The 13010-nt window shown below is 40.9% G+C and overlaps 1 protein-coding gene across 3 annotated transcripts in view; it reads left to right on the top strand.

Moving 5' to 3' along the window:
* Positions 1–13010, top strand: part of LOC114143903 (protein tweety homolog 3-like) — a 35823-nt gene that overhangs the window by 10489 nt on the left and 12324 nt on the right. For all 3 annotated transcript variants that reach the window (XR_003595346.1, XR_003595347.1, XM_028016296.1), the window contains exons 3-12: positions 4694–4890; positions 8826–8937; positions 9023–9243; positions 10073–10168; positions 10320–10392; positions 10488–10563; positions 11514–11569; positions 11673–11765; positions 12500–12592; positions 12681–12817. Coding sequence is in view for 1 of the 3 variants with exons in the window: in XM_028016296.1 (XP_027872097.1) it covers positions 4694–4890; positions 8826–8937; positions 9023–9243; positions 10073–10168; positions 10320–10392; positions 10488–10563; positions 11514–11569; positions 11673–11765; positions 12500–12592; positions 12681–12817 (1154 nt within the window). In the remaining 2 variants the exon portion in view is untranslated. The remainder of the gene's footprint in view (positions 1–4693; positions 4891–8825; positions 8938–9022; positions 9244–10072; positions 10169–10319; positions 10393–10487; positions 10564–11513; positions 11570–11672; positions 11766–12499; positions 12593–12680; positions 12818–13010) is intronic.

Genomic DNA, 13010 nt, shown 5'->3' with positions numbered 1-13010 from the left:
ATGATAACACACGCACAGTCTGGCAGAGCAAGGACGACTCACAGACGTGGAAGTGATTGATCTTGTCAGCAACACACGCACACACACACTTCACTTGGACAGATTGAAAGTAGATCACTGTGCCTTGGTGTTTGCTGTGCTGGCCCCTCCTCCACCTGGCAAGCTGACCTCTGGTAGGGTTAATGCTCACTCTCACATGGTGACATCAAAGTGGGCAGACTCATTTATAGCCAAGCTCACCATGCTTATTAGCATCTAATTGAGCCTCGCCTAATCTGCTCTGACAGTTTGTCAGCCCCACAGTTAATCTAGGCACTGTCAAACTGACTGAGAGGAGGATGAGGCTGTTGCAGAGAGTTGGTCGCCACTGAGGTTTTAATTAAAATTTAAGGTTCGTGGTTACTTAATGTTAAATTTTAAAGAGTTAAGCCCAAGTATGGAATGTTGTGTTTTTAAAAAAAGATTATGAAGTATAACATTTCTGTTTAGTTCTGTGAAAGCTTTATTAGTTTTGTTCGTTATATTATAATCGCGTTTTAGACTTAAGAAGCACAACAGTGCGTAGCTGGTGCTAAGCATAGCTTTGCCAAAGCACAAGATGATAACCCAGGATAATACCAGAGACAGACATGTTCCTTCTCCTGTCCCATCAGGGTCATTTCCTGATCTACCCTGGTCATCGTCTTCAACCTGGCAGAGTAGAGTCAGTAAACCAAGGGTGAACAAAACTAGTTAGTAAAAATTAATAATGTTAGCAACAAGCTGTGCTATCAGTACTTTAGTGTTCATTAACACAAGCTATGATGATGGAACAATGCATATTTACCATGTTGTAGAGATTACACCTGCCATCACCTACACATGTGTTAGCGTTGTTCATATAAACATGAATATGACTCCGAGCCTATTAAACCTGGTGTGGAAGTTAACTTCTTTCAGACTGGAGAAATTTACAGTCAATACAAAAAGCCTTCCAGACTCTGGAATTGCAGGAAACTCTAGGAATATCTTGAAGACATTGTCAGATTGTGTTACTCTCTGGGGGCCCCTACAATTGCATTGCTGCTGTTTCAGGATGATGATGCAGGAGATCTTTGTCTGCTGTAAGTAGTCTCTCAGCTGAAATGTTAGAACCCTCCTGTGTCTGCATGGTCTTGCTCTGCATTGGCAACTCCAGAAGGGACAGGAAAATTAGCATATCAGTATATTGATGAGCATTAAAAAGATTACAGCACCTCTTTCCACATATACTTCCATGTGTCCTTTGTCTTCTAAACTCACTTCCCTCTGGGACAGTTGTTACTGTAACGGGGCAGTCTCCGCTACTTTGTTCTTCACTTCAAAGCTTTTGGAGGTTGAGTGATCTGTGCGGTTGGCATTTATCTCATGCAGCTCTTGAACAGCTTCACTTCCTGTCCCTCCATGGAGGTGTGATTATTTGATGAGGTATAAATGCAGTACAATGCATCATTATGTGCTGCTTATGTTTTGTATGCATCAAACATTCACTAGATAACCACAATTTCCAAACTATAAACGGCTGAAGAGAGGAACTCCACTTGTTTGTGCATTTCTCTGCTCAGTTATGTGGCCTGCCTGTGGATCTGCTTTCTGCCCATATCAGTTAACAAACTTCCTGCGTTGTGTATCCACATCCTAAATGCTCCTCTTCCCAGTGGTAAAGACCAGTGTGGAACGTTGAATGCTTTTGTGGACTTTGTGTATCAGGCCAAGATTTGGTGAAAAAGTGGAGCATGTGTGCTTCCAGCCTGATGTATCAATATTAAGATTTTAGTTTTTTGATGAATGTGCAACCATAAACCACTCATTTACATTATGTTCTGAGGACTGCTGTGCAAACTCAGAGAACCGACAAAAGCAGTGGAAATATATTGAGCAGCAGAGCCGGATGTAGTGTGAATTAGGTGGCAGTCTCGTCACAGTTTTTGTTTATCCAAGCATTGTAATAGAAACTTAAGTGGCAGGAAAAAAATGTAGGGGGGAAATGTGCATTAGCAACAGGGATAACAGCAAACAGTAAAGCAAAGCCCACTCAAACATTTCAGGGAGATTCACAAGCAGCGGACTGCAGCTGGAGCAAGAGCTGCAAGAGTTATTACACACAGAATCCAGGACAACTGTTACTGTAACAGGACAACTGTTACTGTGACAGGACAACTGTTACTGTAACAGGACAACTGTTACTGTGACAGGGCAACTGTTACTGTGACAGGACAACTGTTACTGTAACAGGACAACTGTTACTGTGACAGGGCAACTGTTACTGTGACAGGACAACTATTACTGTAACAGGACAACTGTTACTGTGACAGGGCAACTGTTACTGTGACAGGACAACTGTTACTGTGACAGGCCAACTGTTACTGTAACAGGACAACTGTTACTGTAACAGGACAACTGTTACTGTGACAGGGCAACTGTTACTGTGACAGGGCAACTGTTACTGTGACAGGACAACTGTTACTGTAACAGGACAACTGTTACTGTGACAGGGCAAATGTCACTGTGACAGGACAACTGTTACTGTAACGGAAACTGTTACTGTGACAGGACAACTGTTACTGTGACAGGGCAACTCTTACTGTGACAGGACAACTGTGACTGTAATAGGACAACTGTTACTGTGACAGGGCAACTGTTACTGTGACAGGACAACTGTTACTGTAACAGGACAACTGTTACTGTGACAGGGCAACTGTTACTGTGACAGGGCAAATGTCACTGTGACAGGACAACTGTTACTGTAACGGTAACTGTTACTGTAACAGGACAACTGTTACTGTAACAGGACAACTGTTACTGTAACGGTAACTGTTACTGTGACAGGACAACTGTTACTGTAACAGGACAACTGTTACTGTGACAGGGCAACTGTTACTGTGACAGGACAACTGTTACTGTGACAGGGCAACTGTTACTGTGACAGGACAACTGTTACTGTAACAGGACAACTGTTACTGTGACAGGGCAACTGTTACTGTGACAGGACAACTGTTACTGTGACAGGACAACTGTTACTGTAACGGTAACTGTTACTGTGACAGGACAACTGTTACTGTGACAGGGCAACTGTTACTGTGACAGGACAACTGTTACTGTGACAGGGCAACTGTTACTGTGACAGGGCAACTGTTACTGTGACAGGACAACTGTTACTGTAACAGGACAACTGTTACTGTGACAGGGCAACTGTTACTGTGACAGGACAACTGTTACTGTGACAGGGCAACTGTTACTGTGACAGGGCAAATGTCACTGTGACAGGACAACTGTTACTGTAACGGAAACTGTTACTGTAACAGGACAACTGTTACTGTGACAGGGCAACTCTTACTGTGACAGGACAACTGTGACTGTAATAGGACAACTGTTACTGTGACAGGGCAACTGTTACTGTGACAGGACAACTGTTACTGTGACAGGGCAACTGTTACTGTAACGGTAACTGTTACTGTGACAGGACAACTGTTACTGTGACAGGGCAACTGTTACTGTGACAGGACAACTGTTACTGTAACAGGACAACTGTTACTGTGACAGGGCAACTGTTACTGTGACAGGACAACTGTTACTGTGACAGGACAACTGTTACTGTAACGGTAACTGTTACTGTGACAGGACAACTGTTACTGTGACAGGGCAACTGTTACTGTGACAGGACAACTGTTACTGTGACAGGACAACTGTTACTGTAACGGTAACTGTTACTGTAACGGTAACTGTTACTGTGACAGGGCAACTGTTACTGTGACAGGACAACTGTTACTGTGACAGGACAACTGTTACTGTAACGGTAACTGTTACTGTGACAGGACAACTGTTACTGTGACAGGGCAACTGTTACTGTGACAGGACAACTATTACTGTGACAGGACAACTGTTACTGTAACTGTTACTGTAACAGGACAACTGTTACTGTGACAGGACAACTGTTACTTTGACAGGACAACTATTACTGTGACAGGACAACTGTTACTGTGACAGGACAACTATTACTGTGACAGGACAACTATTACTGTGACAGGACAACTGTTACTGTAACGGTAACTGTTACTGTAACAGGACAACTGTTACTGTGACAGGACAACTGTTACAACCGTTCTCATTTTAGGCTACTTCTTTTGCACTTTATTTAATTTGGGTTTTTGAGAGTAAGACAAACACAGAAACTGTTTGAAATATTTAGAGCTCTGTGATTCTTATGTTGCTCTTCAATTTGAGCAGTTCTCTTAAACTTCTGGTGTATGTCATTTGTTAGATGCGTTAACTCGTCTTTCATGAGGGTCGATATATTGCCTTTGAATGTTTTTGAATCAGTTTTTGTTGACATCTGCACAGCCTGTGTTGTTGGCTTACAGCATCCTGGCCACTCTCAAAGTTAGCTATGTTGGCTCTGGATGTCGGCATGGTCTGTTCTGTTGAGAGTATGGGTTTCTTTTCTTTTTCTTAGTGGAGTTTCCAGTCATAGTTTACTGCTGCATATAGATTAGCATTAATTTCTTCAAATTATATAAAGTGTGTAATGTTGCTGCTTATATTCGCTGACAGGCTTCATGTATTCAATACCCACATCCAAAATTGTCCTCTTTCCTGTGATAAATCTGGAACAGGATTCTTATATGTGCTAACTGCATTAGCCAATAATTTCTTTCTTTCTCCTCCTTCTCTTTAGTCTATTTTGCTCATCGGTGCTATGGCCGTGCTGTGTTTGGGCCTGGACCTCATTTTCCTCCTCATCTACTCCTTCTGGCTTTGCTGCCGAAGATGCAAGAAGGAAGACTCCTCACACTCCCATTCTCGCTCCCAGCAGCCCAGTGCAGACTGCTGCTGCACCGCTTGGTGCGTCATCATCGCCACGCTCGTCTGCAGGTGAGAGGCTAAATGACTGGAGCTTGTTTTTTCCCTGAAATATCTGTTTGAGTAGGCTTATCCTCCTATGGACTAGTAACGCTAATTAGCTTTATACCTCTTTCACTGAGACTACACCAAGGGGACGTATTGATAATTCAAATGTTAGTTAATATATATGCCTCTCACACTAGATATAACATTTTGTGGTCAAAGTGTGAATTAAATGAGGCTGAAGTGTGCAATAGTCTGACCAATGAAATTTTGCTAATAAATATTTTAACCCTCAGCTAGGTTGTGCAATAATTAGTTATCTATATCTATTCAGATATAGAAATTGTCTGCAAAAGCACAAAACCATTGCTTTAATCTCATCTACATTCAGAACCAACTTCAAAGTATGTAAACGAGTTTTCTTCCATAATAAAGGAAGAAAAATAACAAAAAGCAAACAGCCAAAAAGTAAAAATAGGATTGAAATACAACTTGATATTAGTCAAAACATTTAGAAAAAAATACCTTATTTACTAATCGATAAAGAGTGGCCTTAAATACTTAAAACATTTAGAAGACGTCCTGCCCAAAGTGGAGGAGTTTAAGTATCTCACCCACAAGATCCAAGCTCTAAGTTGCAAACAGTCTTATTTTTTGGAGACAATATTTGCCACATCAATCACTGAGAAGAACAAGAAAAGGTGTAGAACATGGAGCCAAAATAAAACAGAGAGCCACAGACGATGACAAATGGGGAAGAAAATCAAAGGAAACAGTAATAAAAGTCTTCAACAAACGTAAGAATGTGACCAGAGTTATAGTTAATCTTGCAAGTGGCACAATTTCTTCCTGAATAGTTTCCCATGGTTACAAATGTGTTGTTCTTTTAAGCTCTTTGTTATTAGGTAGAAGCTATAAAGCAGAGAAACCAAACAGATAAGGAAAAAAGAGAGAACAGCTACAGTGACAAGGAAGAGATGAAAAGACAACAAATTAGCAAACAATGGTGCAGACAAGGATACTGGACAGTTTATGAATGTGAATTATTTCCTCTTTTAGTTACTGTCATCTCCTCTCTGCTTCTAAGCTCGAGACTTTTCCTCCCTTCCCGCTTCTCCATCTCTTTCAGCCTTTATTTATTTTATCTCTCCGTTTCGGCCCTCTCCCTGGCTGAGAAAGGTTGCCATGGAGACAGCAGCAGATTTGAAGCAGAGATGAGAAATGAATTATACAGTCATGTAAGCTTTCTGTGTACCTGTGTGTGGCAGAGGGAGAGAGATCTTTATAGATTTTGAATACTTTGTGATTTTCCTCGATATCCTAACTGAGAATCGAATTTAGATCAGAACATTTATGCTTTACTGCTTTTGCTTTTTTTGGGGGGGTTTTTGCCCACATGTGTGTGCTTGTGAGTCTTAATCTTATTTTTGGCTCTGGGTCAACAACATGTGGACTTTTTTCAGTTGTTTTCCAGTGTGTTCTTACTGGACTGCAAAAGATAGAAAGGGTGAGATTAAAACATATACAGCAATAGGAAGCAATTAAGCAGGCAGTGTTATGTCAAATATACTTTTTTGAGATTTACATCCTGTTTTCTCATCAAAAACATACCTGGAGTGTTGGCTTGATTCTTAAATGCATTTCTGAGAAATCCTTTAACCTCCAACCATTCAGCTCTGCAAACCTCCTGTGTGGACCTAGCCCCGCCTTCGAGGACCAAGCCGTCTTACCGTTACTTATAAATGAAGTCCATGCGCCGCTCCTTCTGCACAAAAACATCCGTCACTTCCTGACAAAAGTCCTCTTTATTTTTCTTCAGTTTTAAAAGTCTCTCTTTAGAGATCACTGCCAGGGAAGAAAGCCTTCCTTGATCGGTCCTGTCCCGGCTGTATGTTTTGAGTCTTTTCAATGCTGAGAAGGAGCTCCACTGACACTGTGGTAGTTGGCACAGTGAGAACTAGTTGGAGCAACTTTGTCGCCTCAGGAACATTTGCAATAAGATCCTTCTTGGCCAAAAAGTTAAGAAGCTGTCCAGGAGATTTACATTCATCCCTTATCGTTTTTGAACTATACAGTCCAATGAGATCGGCCTTTAGTCTGACAAAGTCAAAGAACTTGGCATACTTTGACAGGCTCTGCAGTTTTGCGTCATCAAAATATTGCGACATTTCACTGAATTTTGCGCAATCCACCAAACCGAGGAAAGCAAGTTAATCGAAATAGTTAAACCTAGCCTTCATTTGATTGCTGATGTCGTCAACAATGTTACACAACACGCGTCTCCATTCATCTCTAACCAACTGTCTCCAGACTCTCTCAGTGCGATCTGGCTTTGAATGTGAGGGGTCGACCACTCATGTTTAGAGAGGCTTCTTTGCAAATTCTTCAAGTCGCAAAATCCCGCCTGAGTCCACACAGTGCCACAAGTGCAAAACAGAAGGCAAGGGAAGCAGAAAAGGCCATTTCTGACAGAACATCCACAAATCCAGTCTTTTTTTTTGTGTACCACTCCATTTGAAAAGAGTGGGAACCTTCTGTTTTGTACTTTGAAGCATACCTTTCAGTTCTTCTTCCTTTACTTATTATTTCCTATTTCGCTTGAAAGTCCACTTTAGAAAACTCTTTAAGTTTAGAGATGTAGTCATCCATCGCTAGCTCTCTGTCTCTTACTCTGCAGTTGTGGAGTCACATTGTCTGGGATCATGAGCGCCCCCTGCCATGAGGCAGGAAAACTGCCTCTCTCACCTGGAATTTGTTCTCTGCCGTTTATGATCGCTTCTCAGCATACGAAACATTTACACACACTACAGTTTGTGACAAAAACACTGTTCATTATATGAATAATCTAAATAATGTAAAATCAGTTCATGTATTAAATGTTTTTTAAGCCATTTTATTGGCGACGTACAGACAGGAGGAACATGCTCTCATAGAATGGCAGTTAGCGAGAGGTTGCATAACCTCAGGCTCGGCTCACTGCTGCCTCACCGGCTGCGCTTCCGAGCATTTGAATGGAAAAATGCGAAAATTCTGCAATTTTGAAGAAAAAAGCAATCAAAATTGTTTAAGCTAACTTAAAATTAAATACTTTATAGTATAAACTACTGTGTGAATATGGCAATATAAATTCCTTTTATCATTACATATTTTTTCATTATGGCTGGTGAGGCTCTGCTCATGTGTTTAACAATGCACGGAGGGCGAACAGATACAGGAGGATATGTGCATTGTAAAGACAGATGTGTAATGGAGCTAATAAATATGTAATAGACCTGAATGAATTGTCTGAACAATGGTAATGTATCTCTTCAAATCTGTCTAGTGCTTGCATGCAGACAGCAGCAGTGTCAGAGTGTACAGTAGACTTATGTACATAAAGCACACAAAAGGAGGGCAGAGTCACGCAAGCTTTCAGTGGATGCTGGGATAAGGGGGGGTATGAAAGGATATTGGGGTTAAAGGAGGCAGCATGGTGGAGGAATGGATTAGCGACAGCAGAAAATAGAAAAAAAAATGTTTCTATTGTTCATGATGTTGGATAAAGTCTTTATGAGTGAAGAGCCCCAAATATTGTAGCCTGTGTGCTGAATGACTGAGGGCAGAGCCCTGCAGGGGGATCGCATTATTTGTGGTCTGGTGACCCAATTATTGTGTAGACTGTGTGTGTGAATGAGTGTGCATGTGTGTACATGAATCCTCTCTGGTAGTCCTGTGTTTGCCTGAGGCATGAGGGTGAAATCTGAGAACTCAGTGCTGCCTTCTGGTGTTGAGGCAAGGCAAGGTGCAGATGAACTGCAGCCAACAACTTAGCGTGTCCTTCAGTTTTTCAGGATGATGTAATGTTGCTCACAAGGTGAATTATAAAAAAAAAGGAGAAGTTTTGTTTTTTTTAGTTTGTCTATTGGTATGAAAGGGTTGCTTTGAGTCAAAGATTCATGTATTGGTTCCCATTTTTCCTCCAGTGCTGGAATCGCTGTTGGATTCTATGGAAACGGGGAGTCGAGTGATGGAGCCAGTCGCCTGGCGTACTCCCTTCGTCATGCCAACCGCACTGTTTCTGGAGTGGAGAAACTGGTGAGTCTACAATAGCACTAAATATGTTACCCTAAAATATGAATAGAAGTACACTTGAGTGAATGTTATTTCATTTTGTTTCTAGGTGTCAGACAATACCCAAGCCTTAAACCAGACAGTGGAGGAGAACTTGGCCCAGTTAGAGACAACCTTCCAGGATCAGACGGACTATGTGGCCATCATCCAGAAGCTGCAAGGACAGCTGGACGAGCTGGTGAGGCTGATGGTGGACGTTCCATTCTGGTCCAACACGGACATCTCTCTGGAAGACTTAGCCCAAAAAACCGAGGCCTTTGACTTTTACAGGTCAGTAAATAAAACAGTTAGAAATCCAGTCCTATAAGAAACACTATGTCAAGAAGACTTAATTTACGTTATTGATAATAATAAAACACACCTTAATCAGGCATAAAATTATGACCTCCTTCCTTTGTTTGTGAGCTTAATTCAGTGATGTGGTCGGCGCACTTAGGAGCGACTTACTTTTTTATCAACTAACAAACATTAAGCACGTTCAGAAATGTTCTGTACAAAATGTTCAGGGTGACTTCTGCTGCCTCTGATTTCTGTCCTTTTTTCCGAGCCAAGAGTTCTGCCACAGCCGTCTTCTCTCTCTTTTTCCAGCACTCAATTCTGTGAAGAACTTTTTTTATGTTTTATTTTTGTAACTCAGTGGGACCGTTGGGTTTGGACCGAGCACGCCAGCAGCTCACACGGCAGTTTACCTGCCTGACCTAAACAAGTTGTTTTTTTTGTTTTTTTTATTCATTGTCTTGCTATATTGAAAATGCATCCATTGAATTAAATTAAATTTCTTTTATAAGGTCTTAAAGTGATTTGGTCTACACAATCTTGTTATTAATACCATAAAAGTCCAATAAAATAATTCTACTGTGAGAATCAAACTCAGTGTTGGCCTCTTGAACAGTTTCACCTCAGAAATATACGCAAAGCAGGGTTGTGCCTGGTCTCCATTACTCTTTGCACTGTATCTTGAACTACTAACATAGCATGCAAGACAAAGTGAGAATATAAAGGTCATATTTTTTGCCTGATTAGTGCAAATGAGAAACTCGTGTTTTAGGTTTTGAAATGCTATTTGTGGATTAATGCGTTCCTTTTTCTATTCTTGTAGGTGGTTGGGTTACCTTGGTCTGCTGCTGTTCGATGTTCTCATTTGTCTGCTGGTGCTCTTTGGGCTCATTCGCAACTCTCGGGGCACTCTGATTGGGTACGGTCTGTTGCATCATCACCCCCAAGCTGCTCTGATTGGACGGATTCAAGCCCTGCTTGTTCTCTGAAATGTACAAATCATGATGTTGCACGGCCATCAAGTTTATTATCGTTTTTTTAGAGAGTTTCTTTTTTCTTCCGTCCTCCAGAGTGTGCTTCCTTGGGGTTTTGACTCTGATAATCAGCTGGGGTTCTCTGGGTCTTGAGCTGGGTGTCGCTGCTGTAAGTTAACCATGGCAACACAGTTGAGCTCTCTGTCTCTACAGTGATGTAATCCCTACTGCTGGATGTCTGATTTGTGTTTGGCTCCCCCACAGTCGGCCAGTGACTTCTGCGTCTCTCCAGATTCCTACATAACCAGTGTAACCAAAGACAATGCAGTCATCAATCAAGGTACGTACACCGAAACAATACAACCTTGCTGATTTTCTGCAGGTAGTTTATGCATTATGAACATTGTTGTCCATTTTGGTTGCCAAAGAAGTGAAGACGTGTCAGCTTGACTTCTGGTAGCTGAAGCTGCTATGGCTTCTATTTTTAGAAAATGGCTCATTTCTTTGTGTGTGTCTGAGCACATCCAGTGGGATTTTGTTTGATTGACAATCTGGTATCTAAAAGCTCATACTGTCTCTCAACGCATTTTGCTGTGCATCAAAAACCCTGTCTTGCCTCTGCTTGTCTCAAAGGCATCACAGAAAGAATCCAGAGCAGAGTTTTGTTTCTTTTTTATTTTGCAATCTGAGCTGATTTCTTCCCTCCCCTTTTTATCACATTTCTGCTTAGTTCAGCTTCATCATTCCGCACAGTCTTGTTGTCTGTAGAGTTTCCACTCTATCTACTTGCTGTGGAACTCAGTTGTTGCCCATATTTAGTGCCTGTTTAAAAATACTGTGCCTTTTATTTGGTCTACAGATCAATCATGATTAAAGAAAAATTAGCTTTTTTGACAAAGCAATTTACTAAAAAAAAAAAACCTTCAATGTTCCAGTCAAAATGATTTTCACAAGATGAAAATGAAATAAAATATAATATGTTACTTTTATATTATATTAATTAAAATCTGTTTTCACTTTGACATTAAAGGGGGTTTCTGTAAATATTATCAAAAAATCAAATTTAGTTCATTATGATTATAAAAGCAACGTCTTTATAAACTCTAACATACAAATAAAGACTCTCACTCACCAATATTTTGGTATAATTGTAAACATGCCTCAGCAGGAACAAGCAGGCCATGTAACATTCTAATAAATGCAAACTTTACCTTTTTTTATTATAAAACTGTATAATGCAAGTGGATTGGATATTTTTTTACTAACGTAAATCTATGAATGCCCTGCCAGATATCCTGCAGTACTACCTGAGGTGCAGCTCTGGAAAAGTGAACCCGTTCCAGCAGGTAAAAATCTTTCTCAGTATTCTGGCTTTTCCTAATCAGTCTCACAGTAACATGTTTTCTCTGACGTCTTTCCTATTGAGAAACTTCCCTGTTTGTTTTGCAGAGGCTGTCAGGGAGTCACAAAGCTTTGGTGGAGATGCAGGATGATGTGGCAGAACTACTGAGATCAGCAACACGTGATTATGCCACTGCCAAGGTGCATTTGCTTACAGTGCAACTACCTGTAGGCTTAACACTGATATGCATTTGTAGTGGATTGGAAATGTATTCCCTTCCCCTGAACTACAACCACCAACTACCATAACATTCTATGTCACAGATCGACACAAAGGAGGGCTTTTTTCCCCTTTTTAAAAAAATCTTTTATCTGAAAGTTTGAGTATATATTTGTTTTCAGAGTTCATCTGATTCTGATATCCCTAAGTAAAATCCAGTACAGCTAAATGGCCTTATTCGACCTGGAGGCCTCAAAGATTCAAGGAGATGCAAGGAGGACAGTGTTTAAGGAAACAGTTCAGAAGCCAATGGTGGTTTTGGAGGAGCTGCAAAGATTCACAACTCAGGATGGAGGATTTGTTTAAAGGGCCACCAGTTTTCATGCTCTATTTGGAAAGGGTGTTTCAGAGAAGGATCTCTGGTCAGATGAGACCAAGATGAAACTTTTTTTTAGATTTAGATAGATAAGACAGATTTTTATTTGGGAACGTTGTGAAAATCTCTTGTGATTTTCTACTATGTAAAGTGGTAGAAATTTGAACAACAGAGAGATATTTCCACTTTCCTGTTGTTATATCCTTAAAAATCCACTACAGTGTGTTGTTCATTTATTGTGTTTATAAATGAACAATTTTCTAAAGTTCAAGACGTTCTGGAACATGCACATAAAGCAGAATGTCTGTCCAGTATGAAAACCATTGGCTCTGTGTGCAGGAGAGTCTGGAGCAAATCCAGTCGGTTCTCAACACCACTGAGGTTGGTCTCCACCAGCTGACCGCCCTGGTTGATTGTCGCAGCCTACACATGGTGAGTCACTGTTTGCTTTGTTTGATGGCAGAAATTCGATCTGCGCTTCCCAGTTGACATTTCTTCTCTCCTCTCCTCTTCTTTAAAGGACTATGTCCAGGCTTTGACTGGGCTGTGCTATGATGGAGTAGAAGGTCTTATCTACCTGGTTCTGTTCTCCTTTGTCACCGCTCTGATGTTCTCTTCTATTGTGTGCAGTGTGCCACATACCTGGCCAAGGAAGAGGTATCACACACATGCTCCTCCAAAGTTCCTCTCATGCTGGTATGAGACTTTTCCATTGGTGGCTTGGCTCATTCTGCAAAAAAAAGTCTGAGTAAACTAGGATGACAAACATAAAACCTTTATTTGCAAAAATCTTTAGTCCAAACATTTTACCAACTTGAGAAAGTATTGGGAAATAAGCAGCTGATCCCAT

Source organism: Xiphophorus couchianus, chromosome 5 (genome assembly GCF_001444195.1).
Source record: "Xiphophorus couchianus chromosome 5, X_couchianus-1.0, whole genome shotgun sequence".
In the NCBI taxonomy this organism is placed as follows: Eukaryota; Metazoa; Chordata; class Actinopteri; order Cyprinodontiformes; family Poeciliidae; genus Xiphophorus; species Xiphophorus couchianus.
The sequence above is the reverse complement of the archived record's forward strand: the minus strand, read 5'-3'. Positions and strand labels throughout refer to the sequence as shown.